We start from the raw sequence: 24,787 nt of genomic DNA, 5'->3' as shown, positions 1-24,787 counted from the left end.
AATACTGCCTACTTAATAAACATTATTTTTGAATTCATGAGCTAAAACATTATTTGTTTAACAGTATTCTCAGTCTCATGCTAACTTTCCATATGAAAGTGCTTTTCATAAGGTAATAAGATATCTGATAGATAGTGTATTTGTCTCATATAGTTCTATATGATCATTCAAAATTACCTAATTCCCAACAATCGACAAAGTAAAAACATCTACAAAACTGACCAAATTATTTGCAAACCATATATCTGATGAGGGGTTAATGCACAAAATATATAAAGAACTCATACAACTCAATGACAAAAAGACAAATAATCTAACTAAAAAACAAGCAAAGAACCTGAATAGATACTCTGTCCAAAGATATACAAATGGTCAACAGGTACATAAAAAAGGTGTTCAGCACCACTAATTATTAGGGAATTGCAAATCAAAACCACAATGAGATATCACTTTATACCTGTTAGAATAGCGATCATCAAAAAGACAAGAGATAACATGCTGGTGAGGATGTGGAGAACAGGGAACCTTGTACACTGCTGATGGTGTGATAAACTGGTACAGCCACTATGAAAAACAGTATGGGGATCCCTCAAAAAGTTAAAAATAGAACCACCATATAATCCAGTAATTCTACTTCTGAGAATATATGCAAGGGAAATGAAAACAAGATATAGAAAAGATATCTATATTATCATGTTCATAGCAGCATTATTTGTAATAGCCAAGATATAAAACCAACCTAAGTGTCCATTTATGGATTAAATGGATAAAGATATTGTGGTACATATATAAATGGAATACTATTCAGCCACAAAAAGGATATCCTGCCATATGTAACAATGTGCATGGACCCTGAGGGCATTATTCTAAGTAAAATAAGTCAGACAGAGAAAGACAAAGATTATATGATTTCACTTACATATGGAATCTTAAAAACAAAACTCATAGAAAAAAAAGATCAGATTCATGGTTACCAAAAGCAGAGGATGGGGGAAGGGGATCTGGAGAAAGTTGGTCAAAGGCACAAACATAAGTAAGTCCTAGAGATGTAACGTACAGCATGATTATTATAGTTAACAGGCTGTATGATACATAAGAAAGAGAGGAAATGCTAAGATTTTTCATCACAAGGAAAAAAATTTTTTCTCTTTATTGTATCTGTATGAGAGGATGGATACTAACAAAAATTATTACAGTAATCATTTAAAAATATATGTAAATCAAACCATTATGCTATACACCTTAAGTTTGAACAGTAATGTATGTCAATTATATCTCAATAAAATCAGGGAAAAAAGATTACCCAATTCTTGTGTTTTTGTTCTGCATATGACCTTTCTTCCTATTTTTAAAGAAAATATGGCAGAGATTTTTTCATCTATAAAACTTACTTATATCTCTCTACCTTTGCCTCTATCCCCGTCACACTGGCTCTAAATTATCTCCAACCCCACCAACTAAAAGATCTCACAACATCAGGTGTGTTCATCCTCATATTTAACTATTTAATGACCACTTTATATGAATAAAATCAGTGCTACATGATATGGAACATATCACATGCAGTACAAGTCAAATGAATTTATTTAAAAAGATTATATTATAAAATACACAGACAAAAGATACTTAAATGAAGAAAATAATTACAGCAGGTGATTAGTTCCTTAAAAATAATAATAGAAGAGGTTTACTTCTAACAGTACAGAAAAGTGAAGAAAGAGTTTCAAGAAAAAGGAGGTAGTGAGTGTGGATAAAATTGCTATCGACACATAAAATAAGGATAGCTAAAATAACTAGCCTTTAAATTTACCAACATGACGGTCTTTGTTAAACCTGAAAAGAATAGTCTTCATGAAGTAGTGGGGAATAAAAGCTTGACTGAAGCAGTTTCAGGGAGAATGAAAGGGAAGGATCTGGAGTTGTAAACAGATGATACTCTGAAGAGTTCTGCTAGAAAGAGGACTTCAAAAATGGAGTAAAAGTTAAAGAATAGGGACAGAAAAGAAAAAAGCAGCCATGCAAAGGACTTAGAAAAGAGGGAAGGGGAAGTGCATTGTGAAAAAGAAAGCACTTGGCATGTTTCAAGAAGTGAGAAGTGAGTAGTTGGAAATAAATGAATAGTGTCAATACGCAAGGGAAAACCAGTGGAGAACCTCACAGACCATGAAAAGGACTTTGGATTTTTATTTAAATGATAGAGTGACATAATATATTTTGTCCTTCTAATTAGTATAAAATATTTTCAAGTCTCTTTTTTATAAGGTTACATTGACTCTACAGCACTACGAAGAAGCATCCTACATCTCTCTTCCCCTTTGAAGCTCAGCTTCCTTACAAGGTTCTAAACTCTTTTTTTTACTTTTCACTTTCCATTCACTTAATTCCTGGATTCTGTACCTGTCCCTAGCACTCTAATGAAACTGCTTTTATCAAGGACACAATGTCCCTTTCTGGACAAAACTAGTGTAAATTTTTTAGCCCTCAACTTGTCATTTCTCTTCCTGAAGTACTCTCATCTTCCTTTTAAATCCACGCTACACTCAGTTTTCCTAACTCTGATTGTTCCTTATTTTCTTCTCAAAGTTCTTCCTTTGACAAACTCTTACAAGCGTTTCACGTAAAGCCCTTATAGGTCTGTCCCATACTGTATCTTAAATATGTCCTCTTCTCTTTATTACTTTTCAATAACTTCGTTAAGGTCATCACAGTAATTTTTGTCTAGATTAGTACAAGAGCCTCTAAAAACTGCTCGCAAGGACTTCCTAATTATGAATAAGATGCAATAAGGTAACCAGAGTTATGCTATTACCTAAATAACCAAAACGATTTAATAAAATATATAAAATGACAGTTTCAAGACAATGGATAAGAGGTCATGATGAACATGGATCCCTGATAGGAAAGAAAGAAACAAGATGATCCCTATGATTGCCCCAGCTTACTGTCTTGTTAGTTTCCAGGCAGCAGCTCAGAAGGCAGAACCTAGTAAGAGTCTAGTACACTCTCCAACTTCAAGAGCTAAAGCTAGGATTCTTGGAGACCAAGGCAAGTAGAAAGAATTCCAGAGAATTCCAGAGATTTGCAGAGTAAAGCCCTTTGAGTATTCAGTGAAATAGTGCTCTGAGCAAATGTGTGAGAAAACTACCAAAGAACCACCCAGAAAGATTACAGGGAATGCAGGACATGAAATATTGCTTGGTCCCACCAGCTAGACTGGATAATGTCATAATTCATGGTGCACTAGGTACTCAGAAGGGTTTCATCTCTGTAGTGGGGAATAATTATCACTAAACATGGCTCCGATTTCACCTAACAAATATTAAAAACAAGACATAAATGGATCAAACTGAGTCTAACTTAACTGCATTCCAGAAAAAAAACCTGCAGAATTACAGAAATAAAAATACCTAAGCACCCAACAAGGTAAAATTCATAATGTCTGACATCCAAACTAAAATTGCCAATTATGCAAAGAAGCAGAAGAATATGACCCATAATAAAGAGAAAAATCAAAAAATCAAAATGGACCAAGAACTGAGACATGTTAGAATTAGCTGGCAAGGACATTAACAAAGTTTTTATAACTATACAATCAAAAGTTAAATAGAGATATGGTAGATATATATATGTTTGTGAATATGAATATATACATACATATATATGTCCAAATCAAACTTCTAGAGATGAAACTCTAATATCTAGATGAAAAATACACTGGATGGGATTAATAGATTTGGCAATGCAGAAAAAAAAAAAATAAGTGAATTCGAAGCTAGAGCAATAGAAACACAGAATAAAATAGAATCTAAAAAATGAAAAAAGTATCACAGAGTTACAGGATAACTTCAATCTGTTCAATATATATGAAATTACAGTCCCTGAAGGAGAGAAAGGGGACAAGGCACAGAAAAAATATTTGAAGAAATATTAGCAAAGAAATTTCCAATTTGATGAAAACTATAAACCCACAGATCCAAGATGCTTGACAAAGCCCAAGGAAAAGAAACATGAAGAAAACTACAACAAAGCACTTTAAAAATTGCTCAAAACCGATGATCAAGACAAATCATAAATGCAGAGGAAAACAGTGTGTTATGTAGAGAGGAACAAAGATAAGGATCATATTTCTTGTCAGAAACAATGCAAGTCAGAAGGCAACAGAGTAACATCTTGAAACCATTGAAAGACAAAACTGCCAACCTAGAACTTGGAGAAAATATCTTTTAACAACTATGGTGAAATAGTTTTCATTATACAAAAGTTCAAAGACTCTATCACCGGCATTGCAAGAAATGTTAAAAGAAGTCCTTTATTCAGAAAGAAAATGATACTACATGGATATGTAAATGTAAACAAAGAAATAAAGAACACCAGAAATGGTAACTACATGGAAAATACAAAAAAGATTATTTTTCTTAGTATCTCTTTAATGATAATTAACAGTTCTAATTCCTGGGAAGATGCAGTAAGCACACATCAACCCATGTCTCCCATTGAATAAAGCTCCCATTGAACAAAATGCATGAAGCAACTATTTGAGAACTGAGAAGCAAACAGTATCAGCCAAATTAGAGAAGATGACAAAAATTCAAAGTACCATGAAACCAGTGGTGAGTTACCATTTTCCCCCTCCAGGATTCCCAAGTCAGAATTCAAGTATGTGGTGACAGAAATAAATCTAACTATGGAAGGTGAACATATAATGTAAATATATATATACCTTACTGTTAAAATGTACAGCTGAAACTTACTGGATTTCATTAACCAATAACTTATAAAAAAATAAAATTAAAAAAAAAAAAAGAATTCAACATGCTAGAAACTCAGAAGTAGGCACACTGTTTTAAGTCTCCTCTCTGCACTCAGAGTTATGTTCATACTGTTTGACAGAGCCAGTGTATAACATCCTTCATGATCTGGCCCTGCTTACTTCTTCTAAGGCTTCTTGCTTGCCATTCTTTGTCTTGAATTCTGAATTTTAGTTGTCCATGCTAAATTATATCCAGTTCTCTTTGCTTTGCCTGCTCTCCCACGTTTGGGTTCTAGTAATTCTCTGCTTAAAACACTCTGCTTGGCTTTTGGTTTAGATAACTTCTTATCCCTCAGCACATCACTCTTTCCAGAAATCATTTTCTTGGCTCTCTCAACACTGATTTATGCCCTGATACATATCCTTACAGTAGCTATTATTATCCCTAGCATATTATTTATCAACTATAATTAATGGCCTCTTTACTTGCCTCCCTTTCCACTAAACCCTAAGTACCTTAAGGTGAGAGACTATGTCTTAATGATTATTATATCCTCCCTGCTTAGGAATATGTGATATATAATGGGACACAATAAAGAACTGCTAAATAAGTAAACAAATAAATGCTATGGAGTCTTCGGGCTTTTCTCCAATGCAAGAAAGAATTCTACAAAAATAGTCCATCAAAAAAATTACTTGAAAAAAAATTAAAACTATTTAGTTAGTTGATGTTCAGACTTGCCTCTTTAGAATGTAAGTACAAATGTTTTTGCTCATTCACTGTTGTATTTCTAATGCCTAGGAAAATGCAAGAAAATAGTAGGCACTCAGTAATCATTGCTAAATAAATGAAACATTAAGTGAGATCTTCTCAATATCCTTGCTAAATGCCCATGGAAGCTTCCTGAGATTTAGTTAAAGTTTACTACTGTGGTTCTCATCAAGAATTATTCCTGATAATAGATTAGAGAGGGTTAAAGTAATACAACTTATCATTATCCCTTATCAACTTATCAGTATCATTAGTTCCCTCTCTCACACTTCTCTCACACTAGCTATTTTTAAGAATGAAGTTTTTCTCATTTTTCACATATATATGAAATCCTTCCAGCTTCTTTCAATTCCTCTAAGTGTTCTTTCTTTCAGAGTGCCCATACAAGTTTATGTGTGTGTTAGAACAAAATAGGATATGAACACTTTTATACCCACTGTCGGTTGCAGAGAAGGATGCATCCCATGCAGACTCATCCAGAGGAATCACGAGCTGCCCTCCTGCCTCCCATTTCTTGCGATCAGATGAAACTGACTTTTCTTTTTCATGTCCTTTGTCATCTTCGTGAACGATTATCTCACAGGTATCAGAGTGACACTGCTTGCCTTTTTCATCTTCTTGAGCTTTAAGATTTTGATTTAATCTACGTAGTATTTCTCGCTTACTCTGAAACAGTTAAAACCCTATACTTTAATATGCATATGATGATTAAGTAATATGATAAAAAAAAAAAATGAAAATTGCACCTACCGAAATAGCATTGTTAGTCTTTTGCATTTCTTCTGCGGGTTCCTGGGTACCAGTTAAACTGTCCTTTAAACACAGATAGTTACAAAGTAAGAAATAATGTTATTTTAAAAGTCTCCCTTAAAATTTGTGATATTTTTGTTAAATTTTATTTTTCTTTAAATTGCTCTTTGTGTATTATTTCATTCCTGTAAATGTCAACACCGCTTCCTTCATTATCTGCAGTGAGAAACAGTTAAATATAATCAAGTAATAGGCTTAATATATAGTAGAAGGGCCAATTCTCAATTATTTGTCATATTTTTAAATTACCAATCACGTATATAACTATACACTTTTCCTCTGTGGCATCTGATTTTTTGATAATTTTAAGTCAATAACAGAAATAAAAAAAAATAATTCATATACTCTTAATTAAAACTAAGGAAAGTTTTAATGAATAAAGTAATTCAATATAGGCTGTGTTATTTTGAAGCTGTCTTTTGTTTCATGAACAATATGTATTCTTATTAAGCCATACTATTAAACATAATTGAGAATTGGTTTTTCTCTCTAAGCAAAGAAAGTAACAATAATGAATTTGAAGTCCCATGTACTAATAATATAAATTTTATTTTCTGATTAGTAAAATCATAGCAATCTAGACTACCTAGAATTTTTAAATACATGAAAAGAAATTAGTAGTTATGAAAGCTATGAAAGCAAGGATAACTGGAAGACTCAGACTATGGAAGAGCAATTCTCAATTTTAAATAAGCACTACCTGTCAAGAAAACACATAAAGAAAAACCATTTATTTACATGGATTATCTCAATTTTGTACTATTTGAGAAAAATACAAAAGAGTATAATGGTCGGTTTTAAAGTAATTCATGAAATGAGACAAACAGTATTTTACCCAGTAAAGTAGTCAGGAATTAGCGTCACTACAATCAGAGAGATGAACAGCTATTTGAGATATGAGACTGAGTACCAGGAGGGGAACCCCACAGTGGTATCAAAAGCTGAAGTGAACAATATAGCACAAGCAAAGTCATTATCAAAAAGTAAAAGAGACTAAGCATACTTGAAGAACCATATTTTCTTATATGAAGTTCTTGAGAGTAAGCGAAAAACTAAGTCTTATTTTCAAAATAAACAAAAAGGCTGTAAAAAAATTGTTGTACCAATAACATCAGAGTTGTCTGCAAAAACTTAATGAAACTCAATAATTAAAAGGCACTGACATTAATTACCAGGAAAGGAGAAAATCATGTTAATGTGTTATATTATATGATTCGGTAGACTTTTTCCCTTCTTTCTGTTGAATTGTAGGCTGAAGTTCCACATCATGAGCCCATTTCCCTTAATCCTAAAACAGAGTTTTCACATTTTAGATGGATACCTGACACAGACTTCAGAATTTAAACTATCTACTTGCCCACATTGCTATGTCTTACTATCTATTTGGCATGACAGAGATTTAAAAATAGAAGTTAAAAGAAATAATTGATGAATTACGTGCAATTATACTGAGTCCACTAACATCTGTTATGCCAAAAAAATTAAAATAGATGTAAACATGTCTTGGACTTTATTCTTAGAAGTAATTACTCTAAGTACCAAAAAGACATTATTTCTTAAAAAGTGCATTTTTGCTGACTGTGAAAGATGGAATATATAAATGTTTTTGCATGATTTTTAGTATATTTCTATATATATTTTTTATTTATTCAATATTAGTTTAAAGTTAAAGAGAGGGAGAATCATTCCAATAATTTTTATCTACCAGGTGGTCCTAGATATAAAACTTAAGATCAGCGAGGCCCCAATATTCAGAGTAAACATACACAAAAATCTTAAAAAGTAATTTTTTTTCCTAGGAAAAAACCTAACGGGACATTAGAAATTAATATAATTTCATTATATTTAATCTGTTTAATAATCTTTTAACTTTGAAGCAGTCTAAATTTTAGGAAACTTACCATACCCACTTCTTTCAAAGCTGAAGTGACAGAAATAACAGATCTCATCTGTTGCTTTGATGGAGAGCCACCTGAATCATGCTGTCCTGAAGGAGACATATCAGAATTCTTTACTCCTTTAGCCACCAACTGTAATAAAGAATTTAAACACCCATTGAGAAATGTATATTTGCATGAAGAGATTAAAAGTTACTTTTAAGATCACTGTTTGTTTATGCACTCTATCTACAAGTAGTTTTTTTAATTCTTCAATTGTCATAATGCAAGGCAATGTGCTAGATGCTAAAAGATCAGTGGATAAAGAGAAACATCTCTGGCTTCAGATGTAAAAATAATTATGTGTCATGTAGTACTAAATAACTCCTTTCCACTGCATTAACGGTGTTTCATAAAATGATGATAAAAAACAAACTTTCCTAAAAGATTAAATACTAGTACTTTCACTTTAGTTTTAATCCACTACAACATTTGGTGGGAAGAAAAACATATTAATCTTACACTTCAGAAAAATGCTTCTGCAATTTCTGTAAGTTCAGTACAATCTTCGTAAAGTCTGAACATCAGTCACACAACATAAGAGCTCTCATTATAAAAATGCCAACATAAATGAGAATGGAAGAACTGATATATACAGCTAATAAAATTTATATCACTGAGAATACATTTGTTATAGTCACATGTGTGTTCATTTTATCTTGCCATTTAGACTCTAAATTATGTAAATTAAGATTCTGAAGCTTTAATAAATATAAGGAAATGCCATTTACAGGTACGATCATAGTAACATGACAACAAGTCTTCTCCCTACTTCTGACTTTTCTTCAAACCAGTAAATAAGAATTTCTGGTGAGTATACATATCGAATGCAATCTTTACTGATCATCTAGTAAGCATAAGGTAGTAAAAGAATTCTAAATTTGGTCTTCTGGATTTCCTTTTACACCAATATAGGTTGTTCGAAAGAAGATGGACATATTAACACAGCATTGAAGGAGAAGAACAAAGTTCAAGGAATGACACTACCTGGCTTCAAGCCTTACTATAAAGCTACAGTATCAAGACAGTGTGGTATTGGTGAAAGAACAGACATGTAGATCAATGGAACAGAACAGAACTCAGAAACAGATCACACAAATATAGTCAACTAATCTTTAACAAAGGAACAAGGGCAATTTAATGGAGAAAAGCTAGTCTTTATAATAAATGGTGCTAGAACTGTATCTAGACACAGACCCTACACACTTCACAAAATTAACTCAAAATCTATCGCAGACCTAAAAACTCCTAGAAGATAATATAGGAAAAAATCCAAATGACCTTGGACTTTTTAGGTAGAACACCGAAGGCATGATGTTAAAGAGAGAATATATAAAATAGATTTCATTAAAATTACAAACTTTTGTTCTGTCAAAGACGCTGTTGAGAGAATGAGAAGGCAAGCCACTGGGAAAAATTGACTGGGAAAAATTATTTGCAAAATACATAAACACACAAAAGATTGCTAATCAAAATATAAAACAACTCTTAAAACTCAACAATAAGGAAACAAACAACGCATTTACTTACTGGCACATACATGGACATTCAGTGCTCAAAAAAAAAAAATGAGCTATCAAGTCATGCAAAGACATGCAGGAAACTTAAGTGCCTTTTACTCAGTGAAAGAAGACAATCTGAAAAGCCTACATTCTACATGATTTCAACCATATGACATTCTGGAAAAGGCAAAATTGTGGAAACAATAAAAGATCAGTGGAACCAGGGGCTAGCAGGGGAGTGGGGTTGGTGGGAGGGATGAATAGGCAAAGCACAGGGGTTTTTTAGGGTAGTGAAAATACTCTGTATGATACTATAATGATGAACATATGTCATTATACATTTGTTCAAACCCACAGAATGTACACCACCAAGTTTAAACTATAATGTAAGCTATGGACTTTGGGTGATGATGTGTCAAGGTAGGTTCATCAATTGTAACAAATGTACCACTCTGGTGGGGGATGTTCATAATGGGGGAGGCTATACCTCTGTAGGGGAAAGGGGTGTATGGGAAATCTCTGTACCTTCTTCTCAATTTTGCTATGAACCTAAAACTGCTCTAAAAAGTAGTCTTTATTAAAAAAACAAAAGATGAAGTACTGCTTTAATCCCATAGTTCAGTGCTGTGGAGAAAGTACACTGATGTTTAAAATATATGATAAATGACTTTTAAAAAATTCTAGAGCTCACACAACTATTATCTCCTTGAAAGATTATGTAGAAATATTCTGAAACTTTATAATTGTCTTACTACCACAGAGTATATTCAAAATAGGTACCATAACTTGAGGGAATAAAAACAAGCTCCAATTAGATCTGAACTAATAGCCACATTTTTAGAAGAAATATGTTATTTCCCTAGATGGTTATTTTGAAGAAAACAAATTAATTTGGACATAAAACTGTGCCATTATTATTTAAATCAGTAATATCTTCCTTACCACATATCATATTTCTTAATTGTATTATACCAATTTACTTAAAAATGATTTCTGCTATTTCAATAAATAAATCTAATGTGATTTTTATGAGAAGACAAATATACAATATCTGATTAAAATTAATCAACATATTCAAAGATATATTAAGTGCCAAGCACAGTGCTAGATCTACATGGTAACTGTGTGAGGTGACAGATGTTACTGTGGTAATCAGTTCACGATACATACATATATCAAATCATCATGCTATGTATCTTATACTTACACAATGTTATTTAACAATTATATTTCAGTAAAGTCAGGGGAAAAAACTCAGTATATTATAGACTAGAACTAATGGCAATAAATAATTCTAAACCAAAAAAGTAAAAGAAAAACAAAACAAAATGAATGACAATGGTTTTTCTCAAAGGATTACAAAGTATAAGAGAAAAGAGAACATAAAAATCAATCAGTATGTTACACAGAAATAAAAGTAGATGTGTGCTAAATAATCTGGGGAAAAACAAACAAAATAAAAACTAGAGAAAGAACTGTGTAAAAAGCCAGGATGGGAGATGGTGAGACCAACTTTAATAAAGTATCCAATTTGAATGCCCATTCATTGTTTAAGAAGTTCATAAAATACAGTTGAAGTAGGATAGTTCTAAACTCAAATTCCAAACGTCTCCCTTACTAGTCTCATGATTTTTTATTGTTTTTTTATCCTCTCTAAACTTCGAGCTTTTTCTAAAATAGGAATGCTGTACCCATTGTCTCCTTGCTATAGGGATTAAACATGATAATTTATGTAAGGTGTACAGCTGTGAGGCATTTGTTGTACCTAACAAATGGTAGTAATTACTATGATTTAGCAAATATTTATTTAGCTTTCATTAAATAAGGTCATTTGGTTTAAACACTAAAAGTCTGGTTTTAGTACCTGACAAAATAAAGAAACTTGCACAAAGCAAAATAAAAACAACAGCTACTCATCTATGCAAAATCAAAATTTGAAGTTTTTGTAGTGTATAAGAATTGACACAGACATCAATAAGCAGCAGAAACCGGAAAGAAAATACTTTACATGATAAAATTTAAAAAAACGATATAGAGTAATTTAATTGTATGAATAATTAAACAAGAGAGATCATATAAACTTAACCAATTTCACTAAAGAGCACCAACTTCCCTTTTCAACCTATGATACGATTTGCATTTATGCTTATAAAGACTATCTCAAAAGTCATTTCCAAAATTATTGAGAAGATGACTATGATAGACATATTAAAGAAACTTTTAATAAAAGAAAAAAAGTCACCTATATAGCCACTGCTCTAATACTTCATTTATCTATATGCTTTTATAATGATTAATCACATACATACATAATTCTTATACAGTTTAAACAAGGAACTGGCACAACTCTCTGAAATTGTAGACATATGGCCTAAGAAAAATTTTAAACATTTTGGGGAATATTTAGCAGGTTATGTCCTTAAAGAATGATAAAAGTCACATAAAGGGATTGAAATTCTTTCTCTTGACCTTATATTCTTTAGATATAAATTATATGTAATAGAGATGTTTCTATATTAATCTCAACTTTAAAAGAAACCTAAAAATCTGTTTATTGATAAAGTGCTATGAGTTGAACAGTAAGAAACAAAAGATAATCAAATTTAGGAAAGTGTTGGGATTATTATACTAAGATATGGATGATCTCGACAAAATTCTGTTCACACTGCTTATCTTTGTACTTACAGAAGCAAATCTTTTAATGAACAGAAGCTATTTCAATGAAGAAAATACTTCACACATTACTATTAAAAACTTATTCCGTGTTGCACAAAAATCTGTATGACTGACTTATACATGGCTAATGACTGGTATACAGTCACAGGTATATATTTTATGATCTAAGATATCTGATCCAATGTTTAAGACACTGGCACTGCTGTAGTAATGACCGTCAGCAGCTTTCGGAAACGCTTGTGTTCTATAATAGAACACATGGTAGTTGCTCTCGGGGCTCCACTAAGCTTAAAAGATCAGAAGAAGCTGAAACAATGAAAAAGCAAAAAAACTCAGACATTTGAAATCTAAAGTGAAGAACAAAGACCAACAGAACATCTACTAATTCTTACAATTGATAATAAAACTAAGTCAGTTATTGAAAATTTAAAGGTAATTCAGTTAACTACTGAGACATGGTAATATTACTAGAAGCCAAGGAATACATATCACTAACCTATTAGTACAGTAGAACTTGGGCCTTCTAAGTAAACATCATATAACCTGAATGTTAAGGCTATTATTATTAAATGTTAACCAGATCTTGAGATAAAAGTTATCACGTAAAATTGCTTCTATTTTATCTGTCAATTGTACCATTTGCTGAAAATTAACCATCTTTGCCACTAAATCACAAAACTCAAAATATCTCCAAAGAGACCAGGTTTATAAACACAAGAACCTATCAGTTTACCTACTCTTGAAGCATACGAAATACAAATACTATTGCCGTTGTACATGCTGAATGATTAATAAGGATTTAATGGATGTTAGAAAAATATTATGAAATGGCCTGATTTCATATTTTTAATAGAGAGCAAATTCACATGTAATTTAATACAGTCTAAAGCATGGCCAAATTTTATCAAATTCATGCTGAACTTCTTAGAACTCTGTCTCTAAAAAACCAAAAATAGAAAAATATTTGTATATGAATAATTTTCTAGTATAATGCATTTATAAGAATGTCTAAGTGTAAGAACAGCACAAGGTCATCAGAAAGAGAAATGTTTCTGCCCTGGAGGAAGCCTACCTGTATGGCAGGTGCAAAGAACAGGACAAAGAGAGAAACAGAAATGAAATAACACAAAACAGTTAAATGCAATTAAATGGGAACTCATCATATTCAAAATACACTCTCTGATCTAAGAATTCCTCTAATTCCATTTTTCATTGAATTTTAATTAAATATGTTGCTATACTTGTTAAAAACTGAGTATCTTTCTTATATATTTCACTCACAATATGAGCATATATGCTGGCCAAGAAAGTAAACACTGTATTATTTGGGAGGAAAAATCTATCATCATACATTAAAATTATTTTTCATATTAAAGTCCTATTTAGTATTACAGTTCTTACCATTAAATATGTCAGAGAAAAATTTATAAAATTGGGTTATACATGCCAAAGAATTAGAATAATTATGGCAGTGATTTTTACCATTTGTCAGATCAAAGATACTTTTGAGAATCCAGTGAAAGATATGTGGTCTTACCAAAGAAAACTACAATATACATACAAACTTTTAACAAACATTTCAGATCGTTTAATAATGTTAACTCCAACTCTGAATACCACATTAACCATTCCTGAGTTAGAGTAATGGCCAGCAAGTAAATATTACATTTAGATTATGCTAAATTAGACATTTTGTTGAAATAATTACTTGATAAAATAACTTTAACCCATTTTCTGTAGATTAACCTGGACTTAAGTACATACATTATGAAGAGTATTTTTCAAGGTAATTTAGACAGAGCAACATTAGAGATAAAGCCTTTAATTTAGGAGATGAGGAAATAAAGGCCTGAAAATATTAAACCAGTTCTCCAAACAGGCAAATTAAGTGGCAGAGCTGAGAGTAAAAATCAAATATTCAGATTCCTAGCCTCATCCCGTGCACCAGTTTTACTGAGATATAATTGAAAATATCACTGTATGAGTTCTAGGTATACAATATAAAGGCTTGACTTACACATATTGTGAAATCATTACCACAGTAAGTTTAGTTAACATCCATCATCTCATCTATATACAATAAAAAGAAATGGAAAAAGAATTTTCTCCTCTTAGTAAGAACTCTCTTAAGGTTTACTCTCTTAACAACTTTCTCATATGCTATATCATATAGCAGTGTGTGCTACAGGCATCACATTGTACATTACATCTCTAGTACTTATTTATCTTATAACTGGGAGTTTGTACCTTTTGACCATCTAATTCCTTCTCTCCCAACTCCGACCTCTGGTAACCATAAATAGGATCTTTTTCTATGGGTTTCCAGCCTCATTTTTTTCTTCACTATACCAGGACACATTCAGTAAACATTTGTATGTAAACAAAAGTATTTGTAAACAAAAGTATTCAGTAAACATTTTATGCATAATTCTGAAATATCATGAGCCACAGAATTCCCAATTAATTTATTTGTATTACTATTCATCGGGTACCGTGCTGAACACTTTACATAGTGAATCAGTTAAAGTTCGTTGGTTGAAAGCAATAGAAACTAACTCTGAAAAAAGGGAGGAAGTGAAGGAAGGAGGAGGTGGCGGAACAGTAGCAAGTAGGATCACAAAAGCAAAAGGAAGCCCTCTTAAAAATCTGGGTAGCTTTATAGATCTAGGTGGCAGAAACTAATTCATGGTTTTCATGAGGTTCTCTTATTGGATTAAATAAACTCGAACTTCAAATCTTGTGATAGTCTGCTCAAGCTTCAAGTCCTGGGATAGAATTCTATTGGTCTACTTTAGATGACCTGCCTATCCCTCAGCTAGAAGAAGTCTGGACACCTTATTTGACAGTTTTACCAAAAGAATACACAATAAAATAATTCTCCCAAGTGAAAATGAGTTGCTGGCCTATTGGACCTCAAAATCCAGGCTCGCTACCACAGTTTAATGCTGCCGCCATAAAAATATTTCTGAAGAAATGTGAGGAAATACAAAGTTTTACCATACTAGCAACTATTATTATCTATCAGTAATACTGTCATAAAACCTATCATTTGTATGCACTTTAGAACTGAGATATATCTACCATTATAAAGGAGAAAACATATACAGAGAAAAAAGTTTTACACTGGTTTTACATAGCTTAGAAAGTAACTTTTAAGGGAGCTTTTCTTAAACTGTACTAGAAGTATATGAATGTTCTTGAAAGTATGTTGCATGAGTATAATGAGGTCTATTGCAGCCTCTGGTAATAGAAAAGACTCCATTCCCACTGGTCATCTGAGGAAACAGAACAATGCTATTATGCAGGTACACAACTGCCCAGTAATAAAAGTATATAGTAAGAATGTAAAACACCTGCTCACAGCTGAATCATGTTGGACATAATTTGTAAAATGCATTCATTGAAATATAAAACTTAACAGTTATTCTAAAGGTACTCCCCCCTCCTCTTCTCCTTTTACCTCCTCCACCACCTGTGAAATTCTGTTCCTGATGCTTAAGGAAAGTTAACTCCATGCTACAAAGACCATCAGAAGAGCGGCTTTAAAATAGTGGCCATCAGCAGAAGTAGAATTCTAATTTTTTTTCATGTTCTTAAATCCTTTGATGTCAAATAAATATATCTTGCAGAGATCTCTGAAACTGTTAATGTCCAGTAATGCCTGGAACAAGGAGCACGATTCCAAATTGAACTCATGATATGTCTATTTAAATGGATAAGATTGGATGTCGAGGCTAAGGATAAGAACATTCTGAGGTAGACAGAAATGGGGAGTGTATGGCAGGTCCAAAGAACAGGGCGAAGACAGAAATGAAACACGCAAAAAAGAGTAAAATGCGATAAAGGAGGAACTCGTCATATTAAACCACAGTCTGCGACCTAACCACAGGAAAGATTTCCACAGATATGCAGCCTGAACTCTGGGGATTTCTTTCACTCATTCTCACGTAGCTGAACGTTTCTTTTATATTAGGAATCTGGGAAGAGAACTTCCCTGAATATTACATCAATGGGTAGATTAAAAAAAAAAAAAGAAAATCACATTAACAAATAAACAAGACATCTGATAAAACTCCAAAAGATATTTTTGATAAAATCTGTAAAATCTAGAGATAAAACTATAGTCCTTACTCTTTTACCATATATAACAGAGACATGACTAAAGTACTTCCATTAAAGACAGGAACAAAATATTATCGCTATTCTTATTTAACATTTCCTAGAAGTTCTGGACAATGCGATAAGAATATAATAGTAATAAAAGGCACCACTTAAAGAAAGCAGGGGAAATTAAGGTGTGGTACATAAAAATAAAGACCTCAACACTGGGCAGATCCACATTCAAATATGTGTTCCGCACTTACTGGAAATGTCATCTCATCTAATTGTTTTACCCTTTCTACATCTGCTTTGTAAAGCTATAAAGGTTAAACAAAGCAATACATGTGCAGTAGTTATAATGTGCCTACCATACAATAAACTGTAGGAATTACTGTTATGATGTATATCATGACTACCTGTCAATGATACAGTCTCATGCTACAAACCTATAAAAATTTTATGAAAAATTGGTAGAATAGGTAAACTCATTGTAAAAGAGAGAAGCAAAAACCAACAACTTCTCCAAATATCAGCGATATTCTGTAAAGAAAAAAAAACCTATAAAAGCAGAAATGGAATTATAAACTATCAAGAACTAACCTTTACAAGAAATATAACCAGTATGAGTTAAAAATGATCAAAATTGTATAGGAGATATAACAGAAACAATGAGTAAATGTAGATATTTAGCATGCTCCTGGATAAAGACTTTATAAGCCTATCAGTTCTCCTTAAGCTAATTTGTAGGTTTAAGTTAGTATTGATAAAAATTCCAAAGGATTAAAAAAACACCAAAAATAATCCTAAAATGTATATGGTAAAGAGAGCAAATAACTAAGCATAAAAAATGTAAAAGAAAAATGAGGAATGAACATTATTAGAAATTAAATATTTTCTAAATCCATAATTATTAATGCAATATGGTACTGGCAGAACAGACAGAAAGAATGGAGCGGAAGAGAAACCCTGATACATATATGCTATAGGTTCATTCTTTAGTATATATAATAATTTAATATATCTTAAAGGTAGCACTATAGATCAGTGGCAAAAAGAAGTATAGCCATTAAGTGATGTTGGGACTTCGATTAGCTACTTGGAAATAATAAAAAAATAAAACAAATTAGGTTCTCACCTCAAATCAAACGCCCAAATAACTTTTATCCTAAAATTAATCATTCTAAAATTAAGAGAGAGAGACAGAGCAATAGAAAGAAGGAGAGCAGGGGAAGAGAAGGGAGAGGGAGAATGAATGAGAATTAAAAAATTAAAAAAAAAATTACAAAATTATAATGCCTAATATACTATCCAGTAAGAGATACAAGCACGTTAACAAGACCAAGATTAAGAGTATGAGCTAAATCTTACATGCTCTTCCCATACTTTCTTTTCTCTCTCATACGCTTCCTTTCTCTTTCGTTCCAATTGTTCTTTTAATACAGAAGCACGTGCACTTGCTTGGGCCTGAAAATAAAAACAATCAACAAAATTAGTTATCAGGAAGAAGGGCGTAAGGTTTCTTTTTGTCAGGTCTCTAAAGATATTTACTTACTAGCCAAAAAAAGAAGTGTGTGTGTGTGTGCACGTGCGCTCGCGCACATGCAGTGTTCCAGAATAAAAACGTTAGCTCACTTCATAGCTCCAGCATCTAAACCAGGGCTCAGCACACAGCAGCTGCTCCATAAATGTTTGTTGAAAGAAAATAAATGCGAGTACATTCTAATGGAAGTACAAATGTAAAAATTTTAAACTATGATTATTATATACAAACTTCATTGATCTTCACAGAAATGAACCATTATGTTTTTAATTTTTAAGGTTACCTTTTTTCTTTTTAAGGTTACTTATGTGATGGTTTCATGCATTTGCAATGATTTCATCAAATTGATCTCTGTAATATGATATAAAGAGAGAAAGGCTATTTTTCAGAAACCAAAAAAGTTAGAGAAAAATGAGAAAGAAAAATTAAAGCAAGAGAATAAGATAATTTAACTATAAAAGACTTAAGAACATAATACTCTATCTCAGGCTTCAATTTTCTCTAAGAAAACGATTTCTAGACTATACCTTAAGTGCTTCAACTTTTTTACGCCTCATGTCAGTCTCCTCACTTCCCTCTTGTCCTTCAGAATTATCCACTTCTTTCTGCAAAATAGATAAGCGAACCACTTAGGATAGAATCCCAAATTTAGAGCAGAGCTCTGTGAAGAGAATATGAATAAACTAAAATCTAAATATGTAAAATAGTAAACTGTTCAATTTCACTAATTTTCTCTCACAGCTACGTGGAAACACTTTACACTTACAAAGTCCTATGGACGATGGGAAAAAGATTATAAAGAGAATGACAGAAAATATACCATTTTACATGCCCATGGGTACTACTTATATTTTACTCATAGAATTCCTAGGCAAAAAATGGTCTTACAAATTTTAAATCATATAAATAAGTTTACTTTATCCCCAAGTATAGTTTCTGGCCTTTGACTTTCACTGTTTTCATCAGATTTTATTTTTTGTTAGTGGCACAGCACTTCTTTTTTTATGGTGGTATGGTGGTGGTGGTGGGTGTGTGGCACAGCATTTTTAATCTTTACTTATTACAATGTCATTCAATTACTTTTTTAAAAATTGATTTTTAACCTGCCTTTTCACCACGAAGTTTGGCTCTAATCTGTTGGCGCTCATTGAAATTCTGCAATCTTATTTGTCTCAGCCTTGCAAGATAAACCTACAAGAAGGAAAAAAACATAACATTTTAATGTAAAAGAAAAATTACCAATATTTTTACTCCTATATTTTTTTTAAAAAATTAAAATAAAGCAAAGTGTTAATCTGAATACAAGAAATAAAAGCTTTGAAATCTGGTTAATGGAAATGTAATATTAGCTTTCAAGTGTTTAATTTAGATGAACTTATTTCTGAAAAGAAATACATTATAATTACAAATTTTTAGTTTTATCAAAAGAAAAAATTAAACTCAGAATACTGAATAGCAGTTATGGGGCAAAATTATGACATAGATATGTCAGTCAAAATTCATTAACAGGTCCCTATACACCTACAAAATCTTCAAATAATTGTTAAGAATTTAAACCATGCAAGAAAGGAAGGCATTAAACTCAAAAATGGCTGTGACGGAGGTAGCGAACATGCGGGAAGCATACCTCTTCCTCTTTGTTTCTTGGCTTCCCTCCTCTTGAAGAGCTGGACCTGCCTCCATACATAGCTGCCAGGTTTTGCAGGAATCCCTGTTCATCATTTAATGTACTAAGTTTAAAGAATGACTAAGGCTACATCAGCATCTTACTTAGGAATATCCAGGTGCCACTTTATTTCTTTTGGCTTATACTGATAGTTCCTAGCTGATAAACTGATAACAAACCCTGGCATTTTCTTGTATCAATTTAACCAACAGATTCAGTGACAACAGAAGGAAGCAATTAAACCTCAAACATAATTATTCAAAACCAAGACCAGCTATGTTTTCATTAGCCACACATGTAAACAGGTTTTCAAAACTGATTTGGAGGTTAGCTAAAACCCAAATCAAATTTTTTCTCTACAAAGGGCCAATCATTTCTCCATGTTTGTTTACACACAAAATAAAAACACAATATAAAATATTTGAGCTTAAACTCTTTTTATTCAGCCACATCCTGTTACTATACTACAAATGATCATACCCAATCACAAACTAATTCATCTTTTAATATAGTTTATCTTATTAAAAATTAATATTCTTTAATAAAAGTATCAGATTGTCAAATTAACCATTTTCTCTTCCTTCAGCACACAACTATGCTTCACGTTATTCCTAATTAAAAAAAATCCTCATTCCCACTTTCCTGCCTGTCTTTTTATCAGCTTGTTGAGAGCACACCTTCTATGTTCATCGCCTCCAATTTACTGCTTGCCATTTATTTTTTAACCCATTACAATCTGTTTTCTGATCCCGCTATGACTGAAAATTTTCTAAGGTTACCCATGACCGTTAGTTCACAATACAAATTTTGCAATTAAGATTTCCACTGGAAATTAGTTTGAACTAAATCTACTTAATTTACATAAGTATTTTTCCCCTCATAAAAATCATGTATGTTCACTGTAGAAAATTTATGAAATGGAAAAATATGAATCAGTCATAATTCTACCAACTGAGAAACAAAATTTAAGATTACCTTCCAAATTTTCTTCTATGCATATGTATGGATGGATATGTACACATTTATTTTTACAAAACTGTAATTTTACTGTATTCTGATTTTTTCACTTAATATTAATCAACATTAATATTCTGAGTTTCCACATTCAACATTATTAAAAACATTACTCTTAACTGACTATATAAAATTCATAACCCACTAAATAGTGAATTATGATTCACACACACACACATTCTTCTCTTTCAGTATTTAAAACAGCACTCTCTCCTGGGATCTTCCAATCTTCCCTATTTTTCATAGGCTTTTCTCTTCCTTGGCTCATTGCTAATGTCAATATTTTCTAGAGATTCATTCTCTGGCCCTCCTTCCCTTTTCATTCTTAGGCTTTAACATATGTTGCCAATTCCCAAATCTAAACCAACCTTGCAGTACTTTTCTCTTAAACTTTTGTATATATGCAACTGACACCTGAACAACTCCATTCTTACATAGCACAGCTTCCTCAATTTATAAACCTAACTTCATCATTCTTTTTGCTATATGATCTTACTCCTACCTCACTTACTGCTCACAATTGGCCTCCCAAGTCAGCAGGCTGAGAGTTATTTCGCCTCTCTCCCATCTGCCAAATACAAATGACAACTAACCAATTCTACCTTCTAATAACTCCAGAATTCATCTCTTTAGTTTCTGCTTTAGCTCAGGCTCTCTTCTTTTGATTTCTGGATTTCCAAAAGGGCTTCCTAACTTATTTTACCTCTGGTCTTAAATCCCTCCAATCTATTCTCTACAGTCCAGTCAGAGAAACCTTTCCAACATTCTCCTTCACATCTAGCCCCAGATAAATCTTTCAATGGTTCTCATTACATTCAGAATACAACTCGCATTCTGTTGAATGGCAGATAAGGCATTTCTAGTCTCATTTCTGCCACTGCTCATTCATAAAGTCTACATGCAAGCCATGACAACTATTTGTGGTTTGTGGACAACGCCATGACCTTACTCATCTTAAAATGGCTAACTAATCATTTTCCAAAATGCAAATCAACCATCTATCATCTGGAAAGCCTTGCCCAAGCATTCTCTAGTGCGCTAAGTGTGACCTACCCATACCATTTCTTATACAATTATAAGAAATATATTTTTATGTAAATGCTCCCACAGGAGCACTCATCAGAAGAAGTCTACTACGATAGTGGAGAACGTGCACTGTGACAGACTGTGAAGTCTGGAAGTTCACGTATTCATCAATGCCTCCTAACCACTGCTGACCTTCAGCAAAATTACTTACACTTGCTTTAAGTCTGGCATAAATAATACCACCCATTTTATGGGTGTACCAGAACAAAAAGTATTGTTACATGCTCTGTCTTTCTCCTGTCAGCTTAACAAAAGGCTTCTGCCCACTTAGTTTCTTCCCCTCCTCAAGGAGATCTTGGCATTAGCTTATCAGTTACTTGAGCTTTTGAGATATAGGTCACTGAGTGGGGGAGGTGAGGGAAAACAAGAAATAGGAATGGCTGGGCAAAGATATGAGGTAAACTCTGAAAAAAAAAATAGGAATATCTACAGAGTTACAGGAGAGTGGATGGCAAAATGAGTATTGCTATAGATTTTTATCTTCCCTTCATGGTATTTGAGAAATAAAAAAAAAAAATCTGAGTTACTCTGAAATAATCTTTTTAACATTTTAATATTTAACAAAAATCTTTTATCATTTTAGTTTGAAATATTATAGATTTACAGAAAGGTGAAAAGTAATATACAGAGAGGTTCTTTTATCCACCCTCACCTAATTTTATCATCTTGCATAACTATACTACACTATCAAAACCAGGAAACCGGCACTGGTACAAACCATAAAGATTGGTTTCACCAATTATACACGCACATATTTGTGTATCTGTATTAATGCAATTTTATCACACATATAGCTTTGTGTAAGTAACCACCGCCATAATCAAAAAACTAAACTGCACCATTACTATAACACTTTATAGCCATATTCACTACTTCGATCCCTAACACCCGTCGACTATTAATCTTTTCTCCATCTCTAATTATATTTCATGCATTATATATATATGGAATCATATAGTATGTATCCTTTTGAGACTCACTGTTTTTACTCAGTATTATTTTCCTTGCAGTCCATCCAAGGTATTAGATGCATGAATCAATGGTTCATTCCATTTTACTGCTGAATATTATACCATTGGACGGATATAGCATAATTTGTTCACACATTCATCCACTTTAGTACATCTGGGTAGTTTTCAAATTTTTGGCTATTAATAGTAAAGTTGCTAAGAACATTCACATACAAGTTTCTAAATGAGTATAATTCTTTTCTCTGGGACATAAGCCCCAAAATGGAATTACCTACTCTTGGTAGAGTAAATACATTTTTAGTTTTAAAAAGGACTGCCAAACTATTTTAGACAGTGGCTGTATCATTTTATGTTTTTACCAACAATGTATAGGTGATCATTGTTGGTAAATGATCAGCCTCATCAGCATTTGGTTTTATCACTATTTTTTATGTTAGGCATTCTGATGTGTGTAGTGGGTACATTATTGTGATATAAATTTGTATTTTCTAAATGGCTAACGATGATAACCATCTTTTCATGTGTTTATTTGCCATCTGTATATCCGCTTTAATAAAATGTTTAGCATGTCTTTTGCCCATTTTCTAAGTGAATTCTTTGCGTTTTTAATGTTGAGTTTTGGTGGTTCTTTATATATCCTAGATACAAATCCTTTGCTGAATATAGGGTTTACAAATATTTTCTCCTAATCTGTAATTTGCATTTTCTTTCTCTTAACAGGGTCTTTTGCAGAGCAAAAGTTTTTAATTCTGATAAAAGTTCAGTCTATCAAGTTTTCCTTTTATGGATCATGATTTTGGTGTCAAGTCTAAGAACCGAATTCTAGGTTCTAAAATTTTCTTTCTCTAGAAGTTTTACAATTTTATGTTTTATATTAGAGCACATCTGTTTCGAGTTAATTATTTTAATTATAAGGTGTGATGTTTACATTAAGGTTCATATTTTTCCCTGTATATGGATGTCCAATTTTTCCAACACTATTAGAAAGACAACCCTTCCCCCACTGAATTGCTTTTGCTTCTTTGTCAATAATTGGGCATATTTGTAAGGATCTATTTTTCGTTTCTCTATACTGTTCCATTGATTTATGTATCTATCCCTCCACCAGTTACTACACTGTTTTGATTACTATAGTTATAAGTAAGCCTCAACATCAGGAAGGGTCATTATTCCTACTTTATTCCTCTTCAAACTTGTCTTGGCTGTTTTAAGGCATTTTTCATGCCATATAAATTTTAGAATAAGCTTGTCGATGTCTATAAAAAATGTTTGAGATTTTACTAGGAATTGCATTAAATATATAGATCAATTTAAGAAGACTTGCCATTTTTACTACATGGTCTTCCAATTCACGAACGTGGTATGATTCTCCAAGTATTGAGGTCATCTTTGATTTCATCAACATTTTGTCATTTTAATCATACAAATCTACATGCTCTGTTAGATTCTTTTAAAATTTTCTTTGGAGCAGATATAAAGGGTATTGCATTTTTTAAAATCAGTGTGCACTTGTTCTTTGTCAATGAATAGACAGGGAGGAGGCATGGGATAGATTCTTCCTCATAGCCCTCAGAAGGAACCAATCTTATCAACATGTTGATCTCGGACTGCTACTCTACAGAACTATGAGATAATAAATTTCTGTTGCTTAAGCCACTTTGTAGTGTTTTGTTACAACAGCCCTAGTAGATTAATAAACAGAAAATGCACATAAATTGCTTAACCTAATGTCTGACATTATACTCTTTCAACAAACAGTTGTTATTATTAAATTGTTTATTGTCTATCTCCTCTATTGGTTATCTTAAATTCTCTTGCTGGCACAAAATCTAATATATTAGAGTCAATAAATGTTTGTGTAATACTAAATAAATGCATGAATGAAATAATGAAATATTTACCATGTAACTGATCATTTTTAAAGGCATTTTTCCATTATAAATACAGAATAATTTGAGTTAA

The 24,787-nt window shown here is 32.2% G+C and overlaps 1 protein-coding gene across 6 annotated transcripts in view; it reads right to left on the bottom strand.

Moving 5' to 3' along the window:
• NEK1 (NIMA related kinase 1) overlaps nucleotides 1-24,787 on the bottom strand; it is a 130,358-nt gene that overhangs the window by 32,488 nt on the left and 73,083 nt on the right. For 5 of the 6 annotated variants that reach the window (XM_023530729.1, XM_011360276.2, XM_011360278.2 and 2 more), the window contains 7 exons: nucleotides 19,716-19,799; nucleotides 19,196-19,279; nucleotides 18,616-18,693; nucleotides 17,917-18,012; nucleotides 8,234-8,362; nucleotides 6,273-6,335; nucleotides 5,960-6,188 (listed from right to left, as the gene is read on the bottom strand). In XM_023530729.1, the coding sequence (XP_023386497.1) occupies nucleotides 5,960-6,188; nucleotides 6,273-6,335; nucleotides 8,234-8,362; nucleotides 17,917-18,012; nucleotides 18,616-18,693; nucleotides 19,196-19,279; nucleotides 19,716-19,799 (763 nt within the window). The remainder of the gene's footprint in view (nucleotides 1-5,959; nucleotides 6,189-6,272; nucleotides 6,336-8,233; nucleotides 8,363-17,916; nucleotides 18,013-18,615; nucleotides 18,694-19,195; nucleotides 19,280-19,715; nucleotides 19,800-24,787) is intronic. The other variant, XM_011360282.2, reaches the window with a different exon arrangement.

This window comes from Pteropus vampyrus, unplaced genomic scaffold, assembly GCF_000151845.1.
Source record: "Pteropus vampyrus isolate Shadow unplaced genomic scaffold, Pvam_2.0 Scaffold53, whole genome shotgun sequence".
Taxonomy (NCBI): domain Eukaryota; kingdom Metazoa; phylum Chordata; class Mammalia; order Chiroptera; family Pteropodidae; genus Pteropus; species Pteropus vampyrus.
The sequence above is the reverse complement of the archived record's forward strand: the minus strand, read 5'-3'. Positions and strand labels throughout refer to the sequence as shown.